The 24,787-nt window shown below is 39.1% G+C and overlaps 1 protein-coding gene and 1 long non-coding RNA gene across 6 annotated transcripts; both read left to right on the top strand.

The window, feature by feature from the left end:
- Window positions 1-2: 2 nt before the first annotated feature.
- Window positions 3-7,940, top strand: LOC108428027 (ubiquitin-conjugating enzyme E2 D2). 5 transcript variants are annotated; one of them, XM_037545711.1, is made up of 8 exons: window positions 3-237; window positions 3,967-4,030; window positions 4,160-4,207; window positions 4,313-4,344; window positions 4,427-4,504; window positions 4,706-4,811; window positions 6,658-6,751; window positions 6,844-7,940. In XM_037545711.1, exons 4-8 carry the CDS (start codon window positions 4,336-4,338, stop codon window positions 6,887-6,889), a joined length of 333 nt encoding a protein of 110 aa, XP_037401608.1. In that variant the 5' UTR covers window positions 3-237; window positions 3,967-4,030; window positions 4,160-4,207; window positions 4,313-4,335; the 3' UTR covers window positions 6,890-7,940. The 5 variants fall into 5 exon arrangements, with proteins under 5 accessions (XP_037401608.1, XP_037401605.1, XP_037401606.1 ...); XM_037545710.1 differs by lacking the exon at window positions 3-237 and adding an exon at window positions 996-1,629; XM_037545708.1 differs by lacking the exon at window positions 4,160-4,207.
- Window positions 7,941-10,828: 2,888 nt separating this feature from the next.
- Window positions 10,829-14,985, top strand: LOC108427949. Its single transcript, XR_001857895.2, has 3 exons — window positions 10,829-10,958; window positions 13,898-14,035; window positions 14,619-14,985. It is a non-coding gene; the product is annotated as an uncharacterized LOC108427949 (long non-coding RNA).
- Window positions 14,986-24,787: the final 9,802 nt, after the last annotated feature.

A 24,787-nucleotide genomic window follows, 5' to 3' on the forward strand; every position in this document is an offset into this window, starting at 1 on the left:
GAGAGAGAGAGAGAGAGAGACGGAGCTCTACTCGGGAGATCCTGGCGCGTTGCACCACCCCGACATGGCGAAGAGGGGAACTCCCACGCACCCATTTGAAGGGGCTGCCTGATGCTGCCATCAGGTGGAAGCGAAGGGGGCTTTCCCGAGCACACGCGCGCCACGCCATGTTTTGCTAATCAATAGCCCGTTTGACGCAGAGCAGGAGTGTGTGTGTTGGGGGCGGATGGAAAGGAGGTGGGTTGCCATCACCGCTCCGAGTCCATTAATGCTAGGCACGAACTCAGTCTGGCGGTTTGTCAGCAGTTTCAGGTACAAATCACGCCGTTCTGGCACAGACACACCGAATCAGCCTCAATACCGACGTTTGAACGGGATTGTGTTATGAAGCTGTTTTCGGTAGTTAAACCACGACAGTGTGCTGTAAAAGCGCCATGCAGGCAGTAAAGTTGTCAGAAACCGTTCAGTAGGTGAATCTTTTGCTAACCGTGTTTGAATGAAGGTTATACCCACTGGAGCTCACCGGGAGAAACGCCAGCTTAGCAGTGTTGTGTTGCGTCAGCTTCGTATACAGTGCGCTAAACCTCTTGTCCACTGACAACTTACCACACATGCAAGCAAACACAATTCTTTGGTGGAAATAGCTTTAATTGACAGAAACTGATTTGTTAAACATTTATAACTATTGTTTTACATGATGAGCGATCAGTTTACGTCATTTCTCTAATATTTTTTTTTCTATTTTCTGTATTGAATGCACATAAAGAAAAGAGCAAAACGAAACGTTTACATTTGTAGTATTTCAACTTTTTCTTGCTTTTTTTCCTTTATTTTTTCCTTAGTTTTTTCTTTGTTTGTTTGTTTTGTTTTACTATGAACAAATGCCACTTTATTTTCTGTTATGTTGTTTTTAATTTGTCTCTTTCTTTGTATCGCTTTGAGTTGCATTTTAAATCATGGGAGCTGCTGTTTGAATAAGACGTATTAATATTATTATTATTATTATTATTATCATCATCATCATCATTATTTACCTATATGGTAAATTATTTAAGGAAACTCAGAGCAGAGCAGACGGTCTCATCTCAACGATGAACGGCAGCTGTCAGTCAACATGTGTTCAGCACCACGGACAGCGAACTCAATCAACTCCACCAATACAGAATAACAATGAAAAAAAAGACAAACATGCTGAAAACCGTCAAATTCCAATTTCCAACTCGGACACTTCTCAAAACATAATATAAAGATGCAATAATTTATTAATGTTAAACAGATAAAACCGCGAGGCCTGTTCGGTAAAGTGCTCTAAAGCACTGCACCCCTGTTCTCATTATGCTACAGTATTTTGTAACGCGCCATCATTTCAGTCGGGATCGGTGAAAAGGGGACTTTTGCTTTGAAGCGCTCATTTTGGCGGCCATTGCCGTCCGCCTTCACACCGTGAGGAGAGGAGGACCGTGCTAGGAGTAATATCACCTGTACACCCTCATACAGGGCTGATCCGAGACATCTGGTTCTTAAATCAGATGCATCCTTGACTGTTTTTATGTGTTAAGTGACAGTGATCTCAAAATCAGACCATAATCCAGGGGCGCGCGCACGATGGCTCTAAAAAGGATATACAAGGTAAGAAACTGCCCCCTTCAGTGACTAATTCCACTGCCCCCCGTTCAGAGAGGGAGTGTGCCAGTGATCTTAATCTGCATGGTTTACTATGCAGCGCCTCCTTAATGCTTAAGTAACAGGTAGGCAAAGCTAATCTTTGCTATCCACAGCGGCAGCATCAGCGCTTAGCTTCACTGCTGACTGAGGGGCTTTGAAACCCTGGTAATGCAGCCTGGCATGGCGTACACTCAAAAAGACACTCATTTAATTATGCCCTCAGTCAGGCAGAGCTAGGTTAGCATGCAAAAACATAAGATGTCATTGCAAGTCGTGTGGGTCGTTTTTAACCTCAAACAACACCTTGTTTCATTTATTAATATGCACATTGGGGGCCTTAAGCAGGGTTTTTGGGGTCCCCTACTTGCTAGCTGCTGTACTGTAACATTAGAGGCTAACGAATAGCACTGACTACCACAAACTGTCGACATTATATAAATGTATAACTCGCAAACTGTTGATGATTAGATATTTAATATTAATGATGAATTGGATATTATTAATGATCCAGGACTCAGGGCTCTTTCTCATGATACAGTACTTTTTGCTTTAAGAGGAAGGTGGTGACAGCATTACCCTTAAATATACTTTAATATGATTTATTTTTCCTTCTTTGGGGACTCATGATTATTTGGTTTCACACCATTGGTTACTTGTTTGTTAGGTTGTGTGCAGCTGTAACTCAGTAGGAGGGCATGTTAGACTTGCTCCTGCTGAGAACCTAACACAGACCAACATGATTTATGGTTTGGTTTTAGATGGTCACTCAGCTTGGTCACACTGGTTGACCAGTAGACCAGCATCCAAAATATGGCATTTGCTGGTTTTGCTGGTGGCCAGATATTCTGGCTTATGCTGTTTTTTCCAGCAGTGACCTAAATCTTCATTTTCTCTTTTACTTTTCTGATTTTTGACTCTAGATGCCTACATCCTTTTTTGAGTCATTATTTACCAGTTATGTCACTTTTTAGGCAGAGGTGATATGGAGTGCCAATGAACTTTGCATGAAATTGCTGTGAAATTCATTTATTGATCTTATAGTGCCAGATGTACACAAAGATGCTGAGTTCTTGCGTCCTGGTTTAGGCAGTTAATTGCAAGGATTGCAGGGTCAGCAAACGTGTTGCGTGTTTTTTTTCTCTCTGGTTATTGTAGCTACAATGAAGTAGGCTAGTTGTCAGGTAGTTGTCATCCTTGTTCTGTGATGTAATGCAGCTTAGTTGGCCCCCAAACTATAACCACACTGTAAAAATGACCTTTCTCTGTTTCCAAGCACATGTTGCTTGCTGGGTAGTTTAGCTGTTTCTCCACTGCTTACAGCTGCAGCAGAGAGCATGTTAATCAAATGAGATTAGAGAAAACTGCTTCTTCATTATGAGAGAGCATTCCTGGCTACTGTCTCAACATTCTGATAAAGTCAAATGTGCTCTTAATAACATAGTTACTATATGATAGTTAGGTGTAGTATTCATTTAGACATCTAGCTACAATACTGAACATTAGCTCAAGTTAGAATAGTTAAACTAGCATTAGGCAAGCGTGCTATTTTAAGATTAGGTATGTTTTTTAGGTTTGTTTCCTGTGACTTTTTACAGCAGTGTTAACTGTCTTATCCAGTGTCAGCATGTACTTGTCTTGCTGTGATAAAAGTAAACATGGTGATTGTAACTTTAGCAATTGGACTCTCAATAGCCAAACTTGTAAGGTTTTGCTGTATTGTTAGGATATCACTTTTGAATCATGTTGATGTGACAGCCTAAAAAAATCACTGATTGTTGGCATGTTATCAACAAAATTTTTGTTGATACCACTAAATCTACAGGATTGTCATTAATGATTGATATCAGCCAACCAATATATTGGTTGGGTTCTATTGGTTGATACAAAAGATTTTTCTCTTTTGAGTTGATGGAAATGTATATGGTTTTTTTTTAATGGATAAAACTATTATGGGGGACATTATGGAATGTTCTGTATAAAAAGTGAGAAAAGTATCCTGTATATACACAGAATATGTACATGTAATTTAACAGAATTTTCTGTTAATCGACTGACAGAATTTTACGCAAAATTACTGGTAATTTTTAACTTTTTTGTTTTAATGGATTTTTTTAAGGTGCAGCCCACCATCCCCAAACCATCAAATGAAATTATGTCAACTTCACTGGTGTGCAATGTTTTTAGATAGGACATGACAATGCCATGTACTACCCAGACATATTGAGAAGATAAAATATGACGTCTAGTGTTCACATAATGTGTAAATAAGTAATTATCTTTGTGATATTGTCTGAAAATTAGGAGCTGAATGATTTTGCTCGAGACCCTCCAGCTCAGTGCTCTGCCGGTCCTGTGGGAGATGACAGTAAGTGTCCGTGAGTCTCTATGCTGCAGCTAGGTGGACAAAGCTCAGTGTTCCCATACAGTTAGATGCTTAATTTTCCAGGGCCTTGTCTTCATGTTGTAATCTCTGTTTCTGCTCTGCTTTGCTCAGAGTGAGAGGCATGCTGTTTATGGCATCAGCAGCACTGCAGCAGATATGGTTGATTATTACATTTCACTCTGCTGAGACTATCAAACACTGTCATGTATATCAACATCATTTGAACAGGCAGACTTAATGTTGCTCTCTTATTTTCTCTTACAGTGTTTCACTGGCAAGCGACTATAATGGGGCCTGTTAGTATTAACCTTCTACTGTAATTACCTTTGCATTTCTCACTGAATTAAGCGAAAAACTGACTTGTCTTATTTGTGACAGAATGACAGTCCCTATCAAAGTGGTGTGTTCTTCTTGACTGTGCACTTCCCTGCGGATTATCCTTTCAAACCACCAAAGGTGAGGCAGGCCCAGTGTACTAAAATCTATGCAGTACTTGTGTTTGCCTCTAGAGGACACAATGGGATGTATTAAAACACTTAGACCTACTGCATGTGTGAACCTAGTTGAAACAGAATAGTGTATTCAGAGCTTTTACAGTTTACATGGTATCTGAGCTGTGCTGATATATGGATTTTTCTTGCCTTCTCTCTGGTGTAGGTTGCATTCACCACACGAATTTATCACCCAAACATCAACAGTAATGGCAGTATCTGCTTGGACATATTAAGGTCGCAGTGGTCACCAGCTCTCACCATATCTAAAGGTGATCTCAGCTGAAAAGTGTAAGGTGTGCAATCCTAAAAATAAAGGTGCAAAACTGAATCAAGAAGTCTTCTTTGGAGTGATACCAATTAGATGTGTGAGTGTGAAGAACCTTAAAGTTTAAAGAATTTTCCCATAATGTAAAGGTTAAATACCCATTTGTGTTTTTTTCCTTGACATCTATGTGAAAAACAAGCACCATTTAGGAACCTTTATTTTTAAGAGTGTGGTCAGGTAACTTTCAGATTTGTATTTAGCCTAGTCCCAGCCAACAAGAGGGTACACAGCTGCCATTGAGGAGCATGCAGGAATATTTCAGTAGCAACAGCAGTATTTTATTAAACGTTTTTGTGTCTTTTTTGTCAGCTGTTTTGGACTCAACAATCTCTTACTGAAAATAATGTTGTGTGCTAATAGCTTTGAATCTTGCTACTTGTGAACAACATTGAGTAATCTCTGGGGCTGCACTGATGTGTGATTTTCGGGTCAATAACAATAACCCATACCACCTTGTTGTGGCAGATGCAAATACCAATACAGAACAGATAATCAACATTTTTTTTCATTTTAGAAAAGTTCACCCTAAAACCCATGTGTGGTGTCACTATTAAATATTCAAAGATAGACCATTGTTTAATTATACATAACTATGACATTGGGTAAATCAGACATGACAGGTATTGCACGTAGCATGACGTTGCATTTAATGCTAGGTGAAAGTAACAGTAGGTGTCTTGGGGCTGTAGTGTTATCCACTATACTATCCGACCAGACGTGTCAGTGCCTGTGAGCACAAATGTGGTGGCAATTTATTAGTTGTATCTAGTGATGCACCAAAATTAAAATTCTTGACCGTAGCCAAAGCTGAAATTCAGGACATATTCAGCCAAAAACTGAAAGAAAAGGTTATTTTATGTATGATATATGAAGTTCTTTTTTATGCATTAAATTAACATAATAATGCTGACAATGTTTTCAAGGAAATAATCACTTAGGAAAGAGCCGAAATGACTAGAACGCTAATTTAATTTTAAAGTTAAGTGACCCTTTTAGTTCCACAACAGGGAAATTTCACCTCTGCATTCTAAATCATCCGTGAAGTGAAACACCACATACATATTAGTGAACACACACACTAGGGTGCAGTGAGCACACTTGCCCGGAGCAGAGCTATCCACACCCTATCCACGGCGCTCAGGGAGCAGTTGGAGGTTAGGGGCCTTGCTCAGGGGCGCTTCAGTCACATACTGCCGGCTCAGGGGATTGAACTGGCGACCTATCAGTCACAAGGCTGGTTCCCTAACCTCCCGCCCATGACTGCCCCAACTTGCAATGTGCTTAATGATAATACATGTTAAAAGTTCTAAAATTGAAAAAATGTAATACTTCATGGATTCCCATGGGTATCTGTAACGGAATTGTAGAGCTCCACTTCCATAAAGACAGAAAACACCTCGTTTTTAAATATGTAAAGCCACGTAGATTCTTGCCTAGCAGCCTGAAGTTCCTCCAGCAGGGGGCACTATTAGCACACAATTCACTTTAGTGTTTGTCATTTAAAGACATCCCTAGTTGTAATCAATGTCCAATATCAGTTATTATTAAATTATCTATAGTAATAATGTAATTTTTCTCTTTATTGGCCAATAATATATAGGCAGCCCGTATATCATCCTACCCTAATCATTTCCAACATGGATTGTGCTCTGCATCATATCTGTCTGAAACGCTCTGTCTGAGAAAAACAAAATGCTTATCATCAGTTAAAGGTTAACATTTAGGGCTTGTGTAGGCATGTGTGCACAGGCAATGTGAGTAGTGGTGGTGACTCTTCTCTTCCCTTCAAGTGCTTCTGTCCATCTGCTCCCTGCTGTGTGATCCCAACCCAGATGACCCTCTAGTGCCTGAGATCGCTCGCATCTACAAAGCAGACCGCGGCAAGTAGGTATTCATGAGATTCGAGCTGCCTTTCATTCATTTTGGAGGAGTATATTGTTTATGGTAAATTCCTCTCAAACCTTTCTTCTTAACAGGTACAACAGAATAGCCAGAGAGTGGACGCAAAAGTATGCTATGTAGTTGGAGATGGACAGTGGAGAATTGCGCTCTGGTCCAGTAACACAGAGAAGGAAGAGATGCAAAAGACACATCTCATTGGTTTCCATTTGGGTGCTTTTTTGAGCTGCACCCACTACCAGTTTGCACACTGCATCCAATTCACTTTCTTGACCGTTCACTTTTTTTAGCTGTCATTTTATACGTGCAGTATTATTGAATGTTGGAAGAAGCTGCTCTTTTGAAGCTCCACAACCCATAGAACAAAATTGTCACCTGCAGTCTGTATCAATTTGGAGCAATTCGAGAGGAATCTTTCTCAGTTTTTGTTATTTTTAAACTTATTTCTGGCTTTTTGTCTGTTGTCTGAGATTTTTTTGTTTGTTGACTTCTTTTTACTGTATTCTTTTCCAGACTTCAGAGCGTGGAGGAGAACTTTGTTTTATTCATTCTACTTGCATTCTGTCCAAGCACCACCTACTTGAGCTCCCAGTGAGCTAACAATGGTCATACTTCATTACTTCATCATGCATCACCAGTGTCACTGATATACCAGTAGTCCATCCAGCCTTTATTTAAACAGTGAGTTGCCTCCAGCCATTACTGAGGTGCCTCCAGCCATTATTTTCCTCACCTCTGGAGTGACTGACTTATGGATATCTACTGCATTGCCTTGGGAACTGATAGAGCTTATGTGCAGGCTGTGTAATAAATTGATTGTAACAATACTTTATGTAACAATCTTTAATGCACAGTATTTATATTATCCTCTTCAATGTGAATTCCATTGATTGCTCAAAATATTTACAAGATCCAGTCAGATGTAATCATAGTCATTCAGCGTGGTTTGATGTGAAAGGCTGCACTTGAAAGAAGCTTACCAACTTTCTGTTGTTCGTTAAAATGGTGGTAGCCTGGTTATGATGTCTGCAGCAAAAATATAGCCATAATTTTACCAAAATGACCAGAGAACCTGCACATGTCTTCTAAAATTTCATGTGATATGGATAATGGTAAAAAAGTGGTGAATCTGAAAAAATAAAGTTTTATTTGGGTATTATGTTGCCTTACAGCACCCTGCATGTATCTCTACTTTGTGAATGCATTTTAAAAATATATGTTTTAGGCCAAAACCTTACCTTAACGCTATTATAAAACAAGTTCTCAGGAATCAGGCCATGTATTTGTGCAATATTTCATGTGTTATCTTTCTGTGAAGTGGCTCTTAGAGGCATTACTCTTCAGAGGTTTGGTTTTTATCACCACCATGTGAATAATTCTGAATCTATAAGTTTCTCTAGAATGGAATATTTCACATAAATCCACTCTGAATGTTGTCAACATCTTAACAGTTTAATTACTCATAAATAAACTTTGATATACTTTACATATCACTTTCATACAGTATTAGTTGCATAGTAGTAGCGAATACTTTACACTGTTTAATGATTACGTTTTAGGATTAACTGAATACTAAGCATGCAGTTTAAGGCATTATTAATTATATAAAAGAGAAATGATCAATTTCATGCAAAAACATGGTGAGGTTTGGTGTAGAGTTCACCAAGTACTTAGTTTCACCTGTAAAGTGTCCAAAACACCACTAGATGGCGCTCCATCATTGAGGTATTATTTCCCCGTATGTATTCGTTCACTTTGACTGAAGAACATTCTTACTTCTGTTTTCTTGCCATTTATTATTTTTTCCTGGTTAAAATTCTCAGTTTAGATTTTGGGGGACTGTGGCCAGTTGCTGAACTTGAGCAGTGGCTGAATCCTGTCATCAGCTCACGTGTGGACATAAGTGTTAGGCCACACCTGTGTGTGTGCTGACAGCCGGAGTTACTTAGACCTTTAGATTTAAGACACATGAACCTCCTCTTCTATCTGTGGAAACTCCAAGTGCTGATCATCACCCCTCTTCTGTGGCTCTCAGCTGCGGGTGGAGTTATGCAGTGTGAGTCACACCTCTTTCTATGTCTCTCTCCCTCTCCTTCGCCAAACCTATCCGTCTTTCTCTCTCTCCCTCCTCTCAGCTGTTGGGTTGGGTCAGAGCTGCTCCTCTCTGCTGTCTCTCATCCTGTCAGGCAGCTTTACACTCGCCACCATATGCTCCTGAGAGCACAGCGAGAGTCTGAGCATTTCCCCCAAATCCAGCCACGGAGATAGGGAGGGAGGGAGGAAGGGTGGGTGGGGTGTTGGAGAGCCGGATAAGCTAGGGGAGTGCAGGAGAATCGAAGATATGCAAACCAAATTACAGAGAGAAAGGACACTGAGGGTGTGGGTGGGAAGGTGTGTGTTCCATTGGGTCATGAGGCACATTGATAGGTACTATGGAAAGTATAGGAGTGTATATGCAGTACCATACAGAAGTCTTATGCACCTAAATGCATTGCTTTTAACCATTACTTGGATTTTTGCTCATACAAAACACCAAACAACATTTGGTATCTTCATATTTGTCTTTTTTCAGTTTTTGACATAATTCAAAGATGCCAGTGAATTTTATGGTGAATGGACCAAAAGAAATGGTCCAAAATTACTGAGAAAAAAAGTCTGGTTGCATTGGCGTACATTAAAAATAAAGTATGCTTTTTCCTTCTCCTGTACAGTTAGCATTTTGGAGACACAAGGTTTTGCTCTGACAGCAGAGAAATGTGAACATTAATGCAGTAAAAAGTAACAAGAATTTCTCCTTTTTGAAAAAAGTAGTTGATATCTTTTGACCTGATGTGGTTCTAGATTTTTTCTCGATGCCTCAGCCATTGCATGGATTTGTACAATTCCACCATCAGCAGAGGTTTTGAAATGGTTAAGAAATGGTACATGAAATCAATCATTTTGTAATAATGTCATTTATGTTTATCCTACTATTAGTGTTAAATGGGTTTTTAAATATAAATATCATTGTTTTTCAGCTCTGACACTGGCATATTAGTTGGTGTTCTGTTGGTGCATCTGTGTGGAGTTTTTAAACACTGTGTTCACTTACTGCCCTCCCTATTAGACACATCTACCATTATGGTCCACCTTGTAGATGTAAAGTTAGAGACAGTAGCTCATCTGTTGCTGCACAGTTTCAGTTCAGTTTCTGGCCAGCAGTGACAGTGAGCTGTTTAAAAACCACAGCAGCACTGCTGTGTCTGATCCACACACTGGCATGTCACCACCATATCAATGTCACTGCTGGAATGAGAACAATCCAGCACCTATATAATATCCAGATATGATCCTGTGGGGGTCCTGACAATTGACAAACAGGGTAAAGCTACAAAATGCACCTATATGGTTATAGATAAAATGACGAGTGTAGATGCAAGTTACACAATACAGCGGCCAGTAAGTGCATTACTCACCGATTTAATAGACAACACATGACGTGATGGTGATGATGATGATAATATGATATTAGGGTGGTTCCTGACTTTTTAAGTCTTGTAGATAACAGTTTGTTATAAAAATGGAATATATAGTAATATCAGGGGTGGTGGTGTGGCCCAGCTTTCAAATAAATACCTGAACTAAGAGAAAATGAATGGATGAGTCCATCCTATCATATGTTGTATGTAGCCTGTGCTGTTTCTGTCTCAGAGACGTGAGTGTGTGTGTATGTGTGTATGTGTGTGTGTGCTGTAGGGGAGTGGGGGGAGTGCTGTTTGTTTGGGGAGATCACGCAGCTCGCAACATTCCACAGCGTCTGAGGAACCGGACGTCTTCCACTCCCTCTCACACACACTCTCTTTCTCTTACTCTCTCACTTTCTCTCTTTCGCATACACACTCTTTCTCTCTCTCTTTCTCTCTCTCTCTCTCTCTCTCTCTCTCTCACACACACACACACACACTCTCACTCTCTCCCACACACTCCCTCATTCACTCACTCTCTCTCACTCACACATACACTCTCACTTCTCTCTCTCTCTCTCTCTCTCTCTCTCTCTCTCTCTCTCACTCTGTCTCTTTCACTCTCTCTCACACACACACTCTCTCTCTCTCTCTCTCTCTCTTTCAGAGGCAGTGTTTAGGGGCACTCCTGTGGTGCTGGTCATGTGTGCAGCTGGAGGGAGAGAGAGAGAGAGAGCGAGAGAGAGAGGGTGAGTAACGCTAATCCCCCTCCCCTCTCAGGAAAACGCTCTGCCTCGTCTCGCGCGCAGAGAAAACAACAAAGATCTGAGTGTGGCCGCAGCCTTGAGGCTCAGTGCGCCCACCACAACCTCTACCGTGTCACGGCTTGCTCTCTCTCTCTCTCTCTCTCTCTCTCTCTCTCTCTCTCTCTTTTCTTCCCAAGAGACAACATGTTCACTCAAAGTGGCTTGGTCCAATTTTCCATTTTGTCTTTACTCCAAGGACACATGTGTGCAACAAATGCCCACTCTCACATGCACGTACTCATGCACTTTCATTTGAAAAATGAAACATAAGTAATTGTCTGTAAAATAAATCTCACCTGTAAGAAAGATGAAGGAGGAGAAACCTTATGTAATTAAGTGAACAGTGGTTTTATTCTGCCAGTTTTGAAAGCTGGAACAAAATCTTTCAGACAGGAAAAGAGAGAGTAGAAGAGTGAGAAGTATGGCTATGTGAATTAAAAGGTGAAACTCATGTGTCACAAATGCAGATGTTAAATTGTGTGATTCTCAAATCTTAATGTGTGTTAGATTTATGACTTTTGTTTCTGGAAGTCAATGCCCAGCATTTCTGGTCTTCTAAGGTTAATCATTATCACCAGAGGGCAGTAGCGAGGGACTAGCCATACCACAGGCATTACTGGTGTGTCCGGTCTCACAAAGGAGTTCTGACCTTAAGATCTGTTGCGTCTTAGACTCTGAGAAAGGATAATAGTTCTGGGATCTGAGCTCTGTGTGAGCAAGACTGCTGTTTCTGTGCCTCTATTTCTAAACAACCGCTCTTCATTTCATTCCATCCAGTAAAGCACCAAGGCAGAGAAAGTTGCCAACAGTCTTTGACTGTGATTTTAAAGGTGTTAAAAAGCACATGCGTACATGTGTGTAAGGAGGGCAGCCACAAGGGGAAAAATCTGTTTCTTATATGGTCTTATAAATGCAATCCTATGTATATATATATATATATATATATATATATATATATATATATATATATATATATATATATATATATATATATATAATTCTATATATTATATATGTTATAAGACATTCCATGAAGCTCTCTATGCATAGTTCTTGAGCTAATATGAAGGCCACATGAAGTTTGGAAGTCTGTAGTGATTGACTCTGCAGAAAGTTGCCGACCTCTGCGCACTATGCACCTCAGCATCTGCTGACCCTGCTCCATCATTTTACGTGGCCTACCACTTTGTGGCTGAGTTGCTGCCACTTCCCAACTGCTTCCACTTTGTTATAATACCACTGACAGCGGACTATTTGGTAGCAAGGAATTTTCACGACTGGACTTGTTGCACAGGTAGCATCTTATCATGGTACCATGCTGGAAATCACTGAGCTCCTGAGAGCGACCCATTCTTTCACAAATGTTTGTAGAGCAGTCTGCATGCCTAGGTGCTTGGTTTTATACACCTGTGACCATGGAAGTGATTGGAACACCTTGTAAATACATTCCTAAATTAATTAAATGCTGAGTGCTTCTTTACGAAGTTCATTGTGGATTTTGAAGTGTGTTTAGGATCATTATCCTGTAGTAAAAAGCCATCTTTAGCTTTTTTATGCTTACTTTCAGTATTTGCAGGCATATACCTGAATCCATTCTACCCTCTACCAGTGAAATGTTCCTCCATGCAACACATTCATACCTGTGCTTAACAGATGGAAAAGTGTTAATCTCATAAAATTTTGCACCCTTTTTCCCAAAGGCATTCCTTTGCTCATTCTAGCTAAAAAGTTCTATTTTAACTCCATCAGTCCAAAGGACTTGTGTCCAAAATGTATCAAACTTGTTTATATGTTCCTTTGCAAACTACTGACACTGAATTTTGTGGTGAGAATGTAGGAGAGGCTTTCATATAATGACTCTACTATGAAGGTCATAGTTATGCACGTGTCGCTGACCAGTACAACAGTGCACCACCACTCCAGAGTCTGCTAAAAAAAGGTTTAATAAATAAAGATTTTCCTGAAGGTTTCTAGCTCTTATGAGCAGTTTTCTTTGAAAGCTTTCTTGGTCTTCCAGAACACCAGCATTCCTGTTAACTACCATTTCTAAATCTACATTACAAACCAAGGAAATGGCTTTCTGAAAATGCTTTGCTATCTTCTTCTTACTTTCTCCTGCTTTGTGGGCCTTAATTATTTTAATTCACAGAGTGCGAAGCAACCGCTTATAGGAGTCCATGGCTGCAGATTGTTGGGACAAGGTTTGAGGAATCATGGTATTTAAAAAGCTTTGAAATTTGCATCACCTAGCCTTTCCTGAGGATGACTGTGAATGACCAAACCTAACTAACCGAAGCCCTAAAAAGCTAATTAAGGACTCTGAGACCTTGGTGAAAGTTTTTGATAGTTCAGATCTCTTGAGATGCAGAAACTGTTGCTCTTTTGCGTGTCTTGCTTAATATGTTGAAAAGAATGTTGCATCTTTCACTTCATGACCTTTTGGACATCAATTCATCTTCTACTAACTTAACTATACACAATAATAGAAATTTTGACCAGGGGTGTCCAAACATTTGCATGATCAGTCAGGCAAGGGCAAATTGCCATTGTTCATAAGCAACAAAGGTGTGCCTACATAGTTCCATCTGGAATTAATTCCAATCTGGAACTCCCCATGCTTCTGCAACACTTAAATTATAGCCAAATACTGTATAAAAAGCCTAGTTAGGGTAAGGGGTTCATAAAATTGAGAGCTGTTGTAAATAGACAACATAATAATGTAATAGTTTAACCATGGAAGTCTATAATACTTCACAGAAATATTTAGATCATAAACTCTGCTTTTAGAACCAAGTTTATGGGAGTAACTATCTTGTATAACAGGAGAATTTATTTGAAATTCACAGTCTCAAAATTGACAAGTTCATGTTTCCTGTGTGTAGACAGAGGCCCCACAAGCATCAAGGCATGGGTGAAAGAAGCAGGCTGTCATGTTTGCACTGCATGTAAGTCGCATGCAAGGAATTCCATGACCTGTAGTAGAGGAGTTGAGGTGTATACATCAGCACGTAGTCAACCAGGTAACTTTACTACCCTTTATGCTGTTAACAATATTATGTCATTGTTCGCTAACTGTGCTATAAAGAATTACAAAGCAGACATCTTCGTTCAGCATGACTGGGTTGGGAACAAGTTCTTGGATGTCTGCAATTTTTCATACATATTTCAATCCTCCAATTAAAGCCAAACATTCAATTGTTACTTCATTTATTTATGTTAGCAATCCCATCCTCTTCCATGCATTCTTTAGCCATTGTGTTATAATGTTGTACACTCATAGCCCAGAGCATGCAGTATCAACAAAGATAGAAACGAAGCATGTGTTTAAAGTGTGTTTAACATTTAGGCAAATAGGAGGAATTGCAAAAAGGACTTTAGTACAGGTTTTCTACCTGACCCATTTCTAACAGGGGCTGACAAAAAATCAGGTTCTGTCGCGTTCAGGCAGATTTTTCACAGATAGCTGGCTAGGGTTTGTTTTCTAATGAGCTTTTGTGTTTTTTATCTATGATTTTCTTATGTAGTATATTTGTTTATATTTGTAAGAACATGCCTATGTAAATTTTGTACTCTCACACATTCTTTCTGTCTCTCTCTCAATAGCTGCATTTGGAATATCTCCAGAGTTTGAGGAGTGGGTGAATGTGGCCCTGAATGAAACCCAGGATGAAGTTCCATGGAATGATGAGAGGGATGTGTGGGGTTGGTGGACAAGTCACAGCAGCACATCTTGCTTTGCTAAACTCACTCTGCACAGTTCAATTTATAAGATGTAAACAAAGAGAAAAATAATGAGTCAGAACTGTTGACGCTAAAAACTACCTACGCTAAGTTATAACATGAAATACAGTGACTTCAATGCCTGCTGCCCGAGACATTGATTTATGACAGTTTTGAGATAAGCTCAAGAAATATTTTTAAAATCGATTTGTGGTGGAGAGGTCATGCAGCCTGTTGTAGGTCAAACTAGAAAGCATAGAAATATAGACTTTTTTAAATTTAATACTATTCTATCCTGAAGGCATGTGTAGGTACACTTGTTAATTTGGATGGTAAATAAAATGGCTATATTTGTGCTGTAGACTTGTGACTCGTGGTTCCTATCATCACGACTATAAAGAAAATTAGAGTTGGGTCCTTTACAATACACCATTTCACATAATTCCACCTTGAATTACATTGTTTACAGTTCAACAGTTGGATCCAGAATACATTTCTCAGTCCAGAAATTTTGAAAAATTGGTGGAATTCACTTTTAAGCATTTCAACAAGTAACGGCAATAGTGAGAGGAACTTAGCAAGTGTTAAGGTTCTCTGCTAGATATAATCAGCAATTCCACAACAAGTATACTAGTGTTAAATAATGTTAGTGTTAGAGTTACAGAAGTGCAAACAGCCACTTAATCCCAGCGCAGGTTTGTTTTTAGTCTTTCAAGGGCCCTAAGCAGAATTTCTTGCCCCCCCCCCTCCATCTTTTTAGGTGATGTTCTGAAAAATTAGAGGCTAAATGTTAGTAACTACCACAAACTGTCTAAATTGTGTAAATTTATATCTGGCTAATTGTGTATTGCTGATGATTGGATGCTTATTTAGGGTTCTAGTAAGTCAAAAGTTTAATTCAAGATAACCTTCATCATTCTGGATCCAGGGCTCTGTCTCATGACAAAAATTCTTAATTGCCCAGCTAACTTTTAAATTAGCTGAATCTAACCAAGATGGCAGTGGTGACAGTGTTGCTTCTTTTTTATTATTATGAATGAATGAAGTTTGTACACTCAGCTAGTATGTTTTTTTTCTGTGATTAAATGTCATAAACATTACAAGGATCAATCCCAGTCTAAGTACCTTAACCTGGATTCACAGAGAAAGTTGTTACTATTGTTGTAAAATGTGTTAACTGCATGTATGTTTGTTAGGTTTTATAAAGCTGAAACTTAGTTAGAAACCCGTCTATGTTTAACCTGTTTTATTAGACAGTTCACTACAAGCCTAATGGCATAACACCACAAACAAAAAAAAACATACCTTTATCTTCAAGATTTTTCTCCTCATCTTCCTTTTTCTTACCCTTCTTCATTTTTTGGCTCCAGATGTATATGTTCTTTTTTGTGACATGATTAATCAGTTGCTTTTTCCCTCTCTCACTCAAAAATTTTAAGCCCTATTCAGACGGGATTAGTTTGGGGTGATGTAATTTTTGCCGCCATTTATCAGAATGCACCATGTCAGTCGTTTTTTACGGACTGCACGCTCCCGTCAGTAAAGATTCCGGCGCTTTTTTACCTTCTAAAAATGAGCTGTAGAAATATCCTCAGGTTATATAAATCCTGTGTGAATTGACATGTCAGTAAAAATGCTGTCATATCCTCTGAAAAAGGAGTTTCTTAAGTATGGAGGCACTCAAAAAAAGGTTTACTTGTGTACTCTGGGGCTGACATGTAATGTTACTGTCCTATCTCACATTTACATCTCAGAACATGTAAAAATTATGGAAAAAAGTTTAATTTTAAGCTGTTGTGTTAATGTGTTGTGTTGCTGTTTATGTCCAAGCTAATGGTAATGGTAATGGTAATGTGCACTCATTTAAAACAAGACAGAGGGTTATGATGAACAAAATAACAGCTAAATGAAACATTTTAACATTTTCTTCTCAATTCTAGAGTGTAGACAGGGCATAAATCAAATAAATACTCCCATCCCTGTCATTCTGTGTGAACTGGCCATAAACATTACATTACCTTATGTCCTGTGGTAAACTGGCATTGCCTCACCTCCCCATGTAAAACGAATCCCCTGGAAGCCATGGAGCCCTAAGCAGCTGCTTATGCTGCTTATTAGGTAGAGCCAGCACTGTCCCAACATGACATTCACTACTGATTGTTTCAAAAACTTACAGTAACAAGCATTGTAAATCCATGTCTGAAATACTTCATCTCATTTTGAATGAGCAGGTTCAGGTCAGATTCACGTTTCAAATTTAGCAGTATGCTGGTTGTGGGTAATCCTGCCTTCCGCCTGATGACTGCTGGGGTAGGCTCTAACACCCCCCGCGACCCAGAAGGAGAAGTGGCTTAAAAGAGTGGACATGTTTACTGATCATTTAAAGTGAATGAATTTCATTGGCAGCCCTTTTTATGTGGATGTTCATGTGAAGAGACCTGGCATGGGGGGACTTCCTTTAATAAAAGCAGTTGTGCAGTGATTATTTTTTACTTTAAATTATTTAAACTATAATGTGTACCAACTCTAAAATGTCAGAATAAACAAATCTGTTCTGTTGGCAAAGTTTACTAAAAGACCTTTTTTGCTTGAACATTTTTATAATCAACACTATTTAGGGACAGAGATGTTGCAGTTTCTTTAGCAAAACTGTGCTGTTCCACCCCATTAACTCCTGTTTTCACTGCTCCTGCATTATATCTCTGTTTAAGTTTGTGCCTCCTTGCTATAATATTGAAACACTGGAATCAATGGAACAATAAACATCTGCTATGAATACTGATATCATATATTTACATTATATAACACATAAGTTATGTAATCATTAGATAAATCTGAAAACATATTTCTGACATACAGACAGGTGACAAATTAAGTAAATGAGTGGTGAAAACTAACAAGTACAGATGCTTCCAGACAGGTGTACTGCATGATACAATTAAGCAATTAACATCCTACTGTGTTTTGTGGCATGTATAAAAATACTGAGCAGGCCCATTTCACCTTGATTTTGGATCAAGATGGCAAGCGGAAAAGATCTAAATGATTTTGAAAGAGGCCACATGATTGAAGCTCGGATGGCAGGCCCGTTTGATTGCACAACTGCCTTGCGTTTCAAAAGGAATAATAACTAAAGAGAGATCTGCATTGAGATCTATGGGAAAACATTAGTAAATAGAGTTGGAAATTGTGGCCAAAAGCACATGTGCAATAACTGTGATGCTTGCACATTAGTGCCACATGTAAGGAAAAGCAGCTGTTCCTCTGAATCTCTGAGCATGTCAGTACAGGACATGATCATATTGTGTCAGAAAGAACAGTCTGTCCACCTCTTCATAGAGAAGGATATTGTCAGTGGGTAATCCTCTTGGAAGACCTTCATAGAAGGCTTAATGATTTCCGTAAAATAAAAATATATATACGTGTCTGTAATTTTTAGTTCATTTGTATTTAATACAATTATACACAAGTAATTAAGTAATTGTGGTATTACACTTCATGTTTAAATCAGGATTTTTCCCTGTGGTATCTAGAAAGATACAACTAAGTTACCTCACTCATTAGTTAGGACTTCAGGAGGTGAACTGAAGGCCTTACATGTGAGATTAACAACTAACATGGTTAAGAACTGACAATGGAATCAACTGATCATGTGGGTGGAACCGATTTTGTAAGGAAAAAAAGTCACTCTAGGCTTTCTGAAAATTTTTGATGTGTATGTAAGTTGTAGAGTGCGACTACGAGTGGTACCTGCCTGACCAATGCAGTTTAGACAGATGTTAGAACTGGAAAACTGTGGTAGGAGCTCTATGCCAGTGAAAGAGTCACTGCATGTTTCAGATAATGGAATGTCTTTTTATAAGCTTCAAGTGTCTGCATTGGCCAAAAATATTTAGCAAATTGCTGTTGGCTTAGTACCAACATACTACTAGAATCCCACAGAAGTGAAAGCAGAAATCACCATGAGCATTACCATTTACGGCCCAAACCGAAGGCTCCAATATATCAGACAGCACATTTGAAAGTAAACCAGTGAAAAACTAACGTTAGTGGTCTGTAGAAAAGTGGATTACTGTGATACAGTCTGTTGAGTCATTCTTCACCATGTTTTTCACAAGTGAGTGAGTGCATGTGTGGTGTACACCAAGATAACTGTACAGGCCTGAATGCTTGACCTCTAGAGTGAGGAGGTCCCTCACTGCAAACCAGTAGAGTTATTCTGACTGATCACCTTTATCTTTTGATATCTTTTGAAATGGTTTCTTTCAGGGTGATGACCCCATCCGTAAGGCACGAGGGGTCACCAAATGGTTTAATGAGTATGAAAATGATCATATAGTCATATGCTATGGCCTTTGCCGTCGCCAGTTAGGGTCAACCTAATTGGACACCTATGGGAAATTTGGGCTGATATGTTAGCGCTCTCCACCACCATCAACATAATTCACAAATGAGGGAATATCTTTTCCTTTAATGTTCACCCATCTGTAGCTGTGTGCCTTGTATCAATTGACAGCTATGAACCTGGTTACCTTTGGAATCTCACACTGTTTTTTTATAACTTTCTGGTGGTCACATGAGTTCACAGTTCAGGTATTTTGGACTCTTTTGGTATGGATTCTCAACTCCAGCCCTGAAACCCTTTGTAATACATGGTTTTATGTTTTCCAGCTGTATATGTTGTATTCAACTCAATAGCTAATGATTAAACCCTTCACAAGCAGAATCAAGCACATTACAGCAGGTTAAAATACTAATTACCTCAAAGCCTACACACTAGGAAAAGCGCTAATTCTATAAGAAAATTGTTTTCATCTGGAGGCAGTAGAGGACAAAAAGAAATAAACTGATGTGATCTTGTTAGAAAACAGTCATTCAGATAATCTTGGTTAGTTTTAATATTTTTGTGTGGTAAATAGATATATTCCTGCTGCTAATAAAATGCCCTACTCAATTTTCCTTGATTGATACTGTGGTACAACAGTCCAGTAATGAAACAGTTTGTGCATGGTATGGCATTAAATATTTACATTTGTACATATATTCCTCATATGTTTATGTGGGACTAGATAAAGTGTATATTTGAAAAGTGTTCTCGCCCCCCATTTTCATGGCTGTTGAAGCCTCTTGTGTGTAGAATTTATCTATGCTTGTTTAAATACTGGGGTGTTTCTCTCCCTGCCATTCATATTCTCTCACAGCTCTCTCTGCCTCTTAATAATGATTGACTTTGGTGGACTTGAAGCTGTATGATCTCAAGGGACTATGAAGCCAAACAAGTGCTTTGCCATTAAAGGCCTCCCACATAGCTGCTTGCAGGTAAGCACGTCAAATATATTGCCACCTTTACAATTTTCACCTGCAGCTGAGAGCCATGTACGTACCTTTGTGTACCTGTGGAATTTCACACATCTCAGCCCCAAGGTGTTAAAAATGACACTCCCGTGCATTCACGCATCTACTATGGATTGGGCATCAGATTTAAAAGTAGACTGGGTATGTGTCAGGCAAGTGATAAAAATAACAGACTCCAAATCAATAGACGATACATCTAAATCCACTTTGATGAAAATGTAAATTGTATGGTGTCTGAACAATTTGGGGAAATTACCTACTGGGCCTTCAGTTTACCAATAGGCTCACGGTCAGTTAATAATTCATCTATTCGTGTTACATTCACTACACTGTAAAACATTTGTAGAAATTGCAGTAAAAATCTATCAAATAGCAACAGTAAAAGACTGCAAACTCCAGTATAGTCTATCATTGTAACAGATACATTGAATTATCTTAAATCAAGAAATAGTACATAACTTTAATTTTTCCCATCATATTATGTAGAAAATGCACAGTTTAACTGTAAAAATGTTACATTTTTAAATTTACAATAGAAACCATTTCACTATTCAGCAACATCATGCCATAATTTCTACAGAAACAAGATGTTAAAATTTGGTATATGTTAAATATGTTGAATAATTTTTATTTCAAGGTAAAAGATATACATTTAAATATACTGTAATTTACTGCCATTTTATGCAATTTCCTTCTAAATATGTTACAAATCTGATGCTTAAGGTGCTATGTGCAATGGAAGACTAAAACAACTAGAAAATGCAACCAAGTCAAGTGATTGTCGTGCACCTATTCTAGCATTCGTTTGTGGTTGCCATGGTTTTTATGTGGGTGTAACAGTGTTTTTAGATGGTTGCTAGGGTTGTTTCAGGCACTTGCTCTGGTGGTTTAGGTGGTTTGTAAGGTGTTCTTATGTAGTTACTGAATAAATCTAACTTGCTTTAAGTCAGGACATTTTTAAAAGTATAGTTGGTCCAACTTTCTCCTGATTTAAGTGACTCAACAACCATTACTGTGTTAATGCCATCTCACTGCAGTCACGCTGTCTGAACTATTTCAAGTCAATGTAAAGTTTTACAGGAGTTGCGCATTTGCGCTCAGGTGCTGTTGAGCAAACTAAGTTGTGTAACTGATTCTCTATAAAATGCTGCCAGATAACAGAGTGAATTATGGAGCCCTGCTGGTGACATCCCATGTAAACAAAAAAAATGCATGCCTTGATTTAGTGAGGTGTGGGAATGAGATAAGCCTTGACAACAGCTTTTCTGGCCATGACTTAATTATCTATTTCCTATAGTTGTGGCCACATATTACTTTAATTTCCTTGGATGTCACTAGCAGGGATCTATAGTAAATAAATAAATAAAAAGCCTAAAACACCGGCTATACAGTTAGCTTAAGCTTGGCTGCTTTGCGGTGGATACAGCAGAGTTGCCAATGGCACATTGGAATCGGCCCAGGTATGGGTGAGGCTTGGTAACTGATATGTCAGCAAAAACCTATGGACAGATTTCACCCATACTGAGGAGAGCAGATTCCACCTGTACTGAGGTTCAAGACGTCACCATTGTACCAGCATGGACACGCTTTAAGTGTCAGAATAAGAAGGCAAATGCAAACGAACATTGGAGCCACCTGCAGGAGATTTACTTTTCATTTCCCACTTTGCTTTTTTGTTTTCAAGTTTAAAGGATATTTGCGCAGATGTTAGTTTGGCATTTACATTTTATTGCTTTAAATTTAAATGCATACTGTGGAGGTGGGAATTGTGCACTTAGAGCTACTTCTGCAATATCAACTCCGGGGGGATTCAACTGGTGAGCAAATTATTGATGTTGAAAAGTAGTTAGTTAGCCATCATATAAAATTTTAGTAGGCTAGTGAGTCACCTCTTCTAGATGACTTTTAGATACTTTTTTATTTTAAAGTGGGATGTTGTCGAATTTCTGGTGTAATAAACTGGTTTCTACACTTGTTAGAGTTGCTAGCTAGCTAGCTTACTAACATATGTGCATGTAAACTTAGGCTAAGTTAATAGCTCTGCTGGAAGGCTGGATCATTCTGGCTAACTTGTCCTAATCCATGATGAATAAAGCCTCAAATCTGAAGGGGAGACTGGTGTTGAAGTGCCTAAAAATCAGAACCTAGCTAACTTAGGTTCTGTGATGTGTAGGGCTGTTAGCTTGGTGGCTAGAAGGCTAATGCCCTCACACACAACAGAGCAGGTTTCATGGTTCCCTCCAACAAGTTTAGAGGATAAAAACAGAAATTCAAAAAAACAACAGGTTAATAATTTGAACTGATTAGATAACTAGCTGCCAAGTGATTTTACATACTTGAACATCCTACATCAGGCTAAAGTATGTGAAATCTCTGTTCTCTCTTCTTTTCATGTAACTATTTTAAGGCTTAATGCATATCTTCTCTTCTTGCAGTTACCTAGCTACATGTTTCCTACATCTGTCATCAGCATTTCTCAAGTATATAAGCAACTTTTATTTACTTTCATTATCTGGCATGTTGCTGGTTTGTTTTAATTTATTTTTAACTAACTGTAATCACCTAGGATGAACATGTCTGTCAATTATTGAAGTCAATGTTTTAAACTTTACTAGTGTGTCTGTGCTTCTTATGACTATTGACTGACTGTAATAAACTTAGGGAAAAGTATTGTGACGTTTTTAAATGTTTTCTCCAGGACGGCGCATGAACATATCTGCTTCTATGGTATACAACCAAAGTTTAAAACTGTTCCTGTTTCAGGATCTCTTTTAACTCTACTTCTAGGCCCCCTACCTGCTCCTCACATTTGCAGCTTCAGGAGCCTTTTCACCAGGAGTTACTTATAAACTTGAGTAAAAGTAGAAATTCTCTTTATAAAATATTACCTAATATTTACAGGAGTTAAACTAAAAGTATTCTGTTAATGTTATTGTTACAAAGGAGGCATTAGAGTTAACTATTCATGTCTGTAGCCACATGGGTCCGCTTAACAGAGAGTAACTTACAGTACTTTTACTTCTGAAACACCTGTAATTGAAAAGCAAGCACTGAATATCTTGACAAAGTAATATTTAACCGAGAGTATTTTGGCTTTTACTCAAGTTAGTGACAGCTGTCTTACAGAATAGTATGGTGTTGATATGGTACTGCTCTTTGTAATATTAGTACATATTATGTTAAATATTTTATTACACGTTTTAACTCAAGACATTGCCAGTATTATGTACTTTAAAATATATTTGAAACAGTGGCTCACCTGCTTTGCTTTTTTCTTTACTTTAAAACAGTTGTATGAAAGCAGTAGGCCTTCAGACTTTGAAGGTTGTTTGTTACTGTGAAAAACACAAGTGTTTCTTACTAATTTTGCTTACTTTTTTCTTCATTTTAGATGCAGTTATGATGTTACTTAAAACATTGCTGTATTTAATTACACTAGTACCAGTACCACACTCACTATGCCAGTGTCACTGAGTGCTAAGAATGAACTAATAATACCTGCTTTATAGTGCTCTTGGGCGGACCTCATCATTGATGAATGAGGTGAAATCAATGAGATGGAATCAGGCTCACAAGATATGCAGAGAAAAGATCAACTTCAATCTGCGACCGCAGAACTACAAAATAAGAACATATATTTGTTCAACATGATTCGATATTCCCTCCCATCGACCCACCACCGATGGGAGGGGCAGTAGTAGGGGTTCGGTGCTTTGTGGATTGGACAGTGTCCGAAGGCATGGGCCTTGGCTTTCTGATCCTCGGTTGCTGAAACTGGCTTTTGGAACTTGAAATATTACCTCACTGGTGGGGAAGGAGCCTGAGTTGAGATACCGGCTAGATATAGTCGGGCTCACCTCAACACACAGCTTGGGCTCTGGGTCCAATCTCCTTGAGAGGGGCTGGACTTTTTTCTTTTCTGGAGTTGCCCATGGTGAGAGGCGGCAGACAGGTGTGGGCTTTCTCATAGCCCCTCGACCCGGTGCCTGTATGTTGGGTTTTTTTTCCGGTGGACGAGAGGGTAGCTTCCCGACGCCTTCAGGTTGGGGAATGGGTGCTGATTGTTGTTTGTGCTTATGCACCGAACAGCAGTTCAGAGTACCCAGCCTTCTTAGAGTCCTTGGGAAGGGTGCTTGAAAGTGCTCCTCCTGGAGACTCTATTGTCCTACTGGGAGATTTCAATGCTCACGTGGGCAATGACAGTGAGACCTGGAGGGGTGTGATTGAGAGGAATGGCCTCTCTGATCTGAACCCGAGTGGTGTTCATTTTTTGGACTTCTGTGCAAACCACAGTTTGTCCATCACGAACACCATGTTTGAACACAAGGATGTCCATAAGTGCACATAGCGCCAGGACACCCTAGGCCGCAGTTCAATGATTGATTTTGTAGTCGTGTCATCGGAATTGTGACCATGTGTTTTGGACACTCACTAGCTGTCAACTGATCACCACCTGGTGGTGAGTTGGATCAGTTGGTGGGGGAAGATTCCAGTCAGACCAGGCAAACCCAAACGTATAGTGAGGGTTTGCTGGGAATGTCTGGCAGAAGAACCTGTCAGATTAATCTTCAACTCACACCTCCAACAGAACTTTGACCAGATATCAGGGGAGGTGAGGGACATTGACTCAGAATGTGCCATGTTCCACTCCTCCATTGTTGAAGTGGCTGACTGTAGCTGTGGCCGCAAGGTAGTAA

Source organism: Pygocentrus nattereri, chromosome 16 (genome assembly GCF_015220715.1).
Source record: "Pygocentrus nattereri isolate fPygNat1 chromosome 16, fPygNat1.pri, whole genome shotgun sequence".
NCBI classification, from domain to species: Eukaryota; Metazoa; Chordata; class Actinopteri; order Characiformes; family Serrasalmidae; genus Pygocentrus; species Pygocentrus nattereri.

Bases quoted from the DNA above. Each gene is read 5' to 3' on its own strand.
- LOC108428027 (XM_017698706.2), top strand. From the start codon at position 1,606: ATGGCTCTAAAAAGGATATACAAG. The intron at 4,345-4,426 runs GTTAGTATTAAC...TATTTGTGACAG, and splicing joins AAGCGACTATAATGGGGCCT to AATGACAGTCCCTATCAAAG. The intron at 4,812-6,657 runs GTGATCTCAGCT...CTTCCCTTCAAG, and splicing joins AGCTCTCACCATATCTAAAG to TGCTTCTGTCCATCTGCTCC.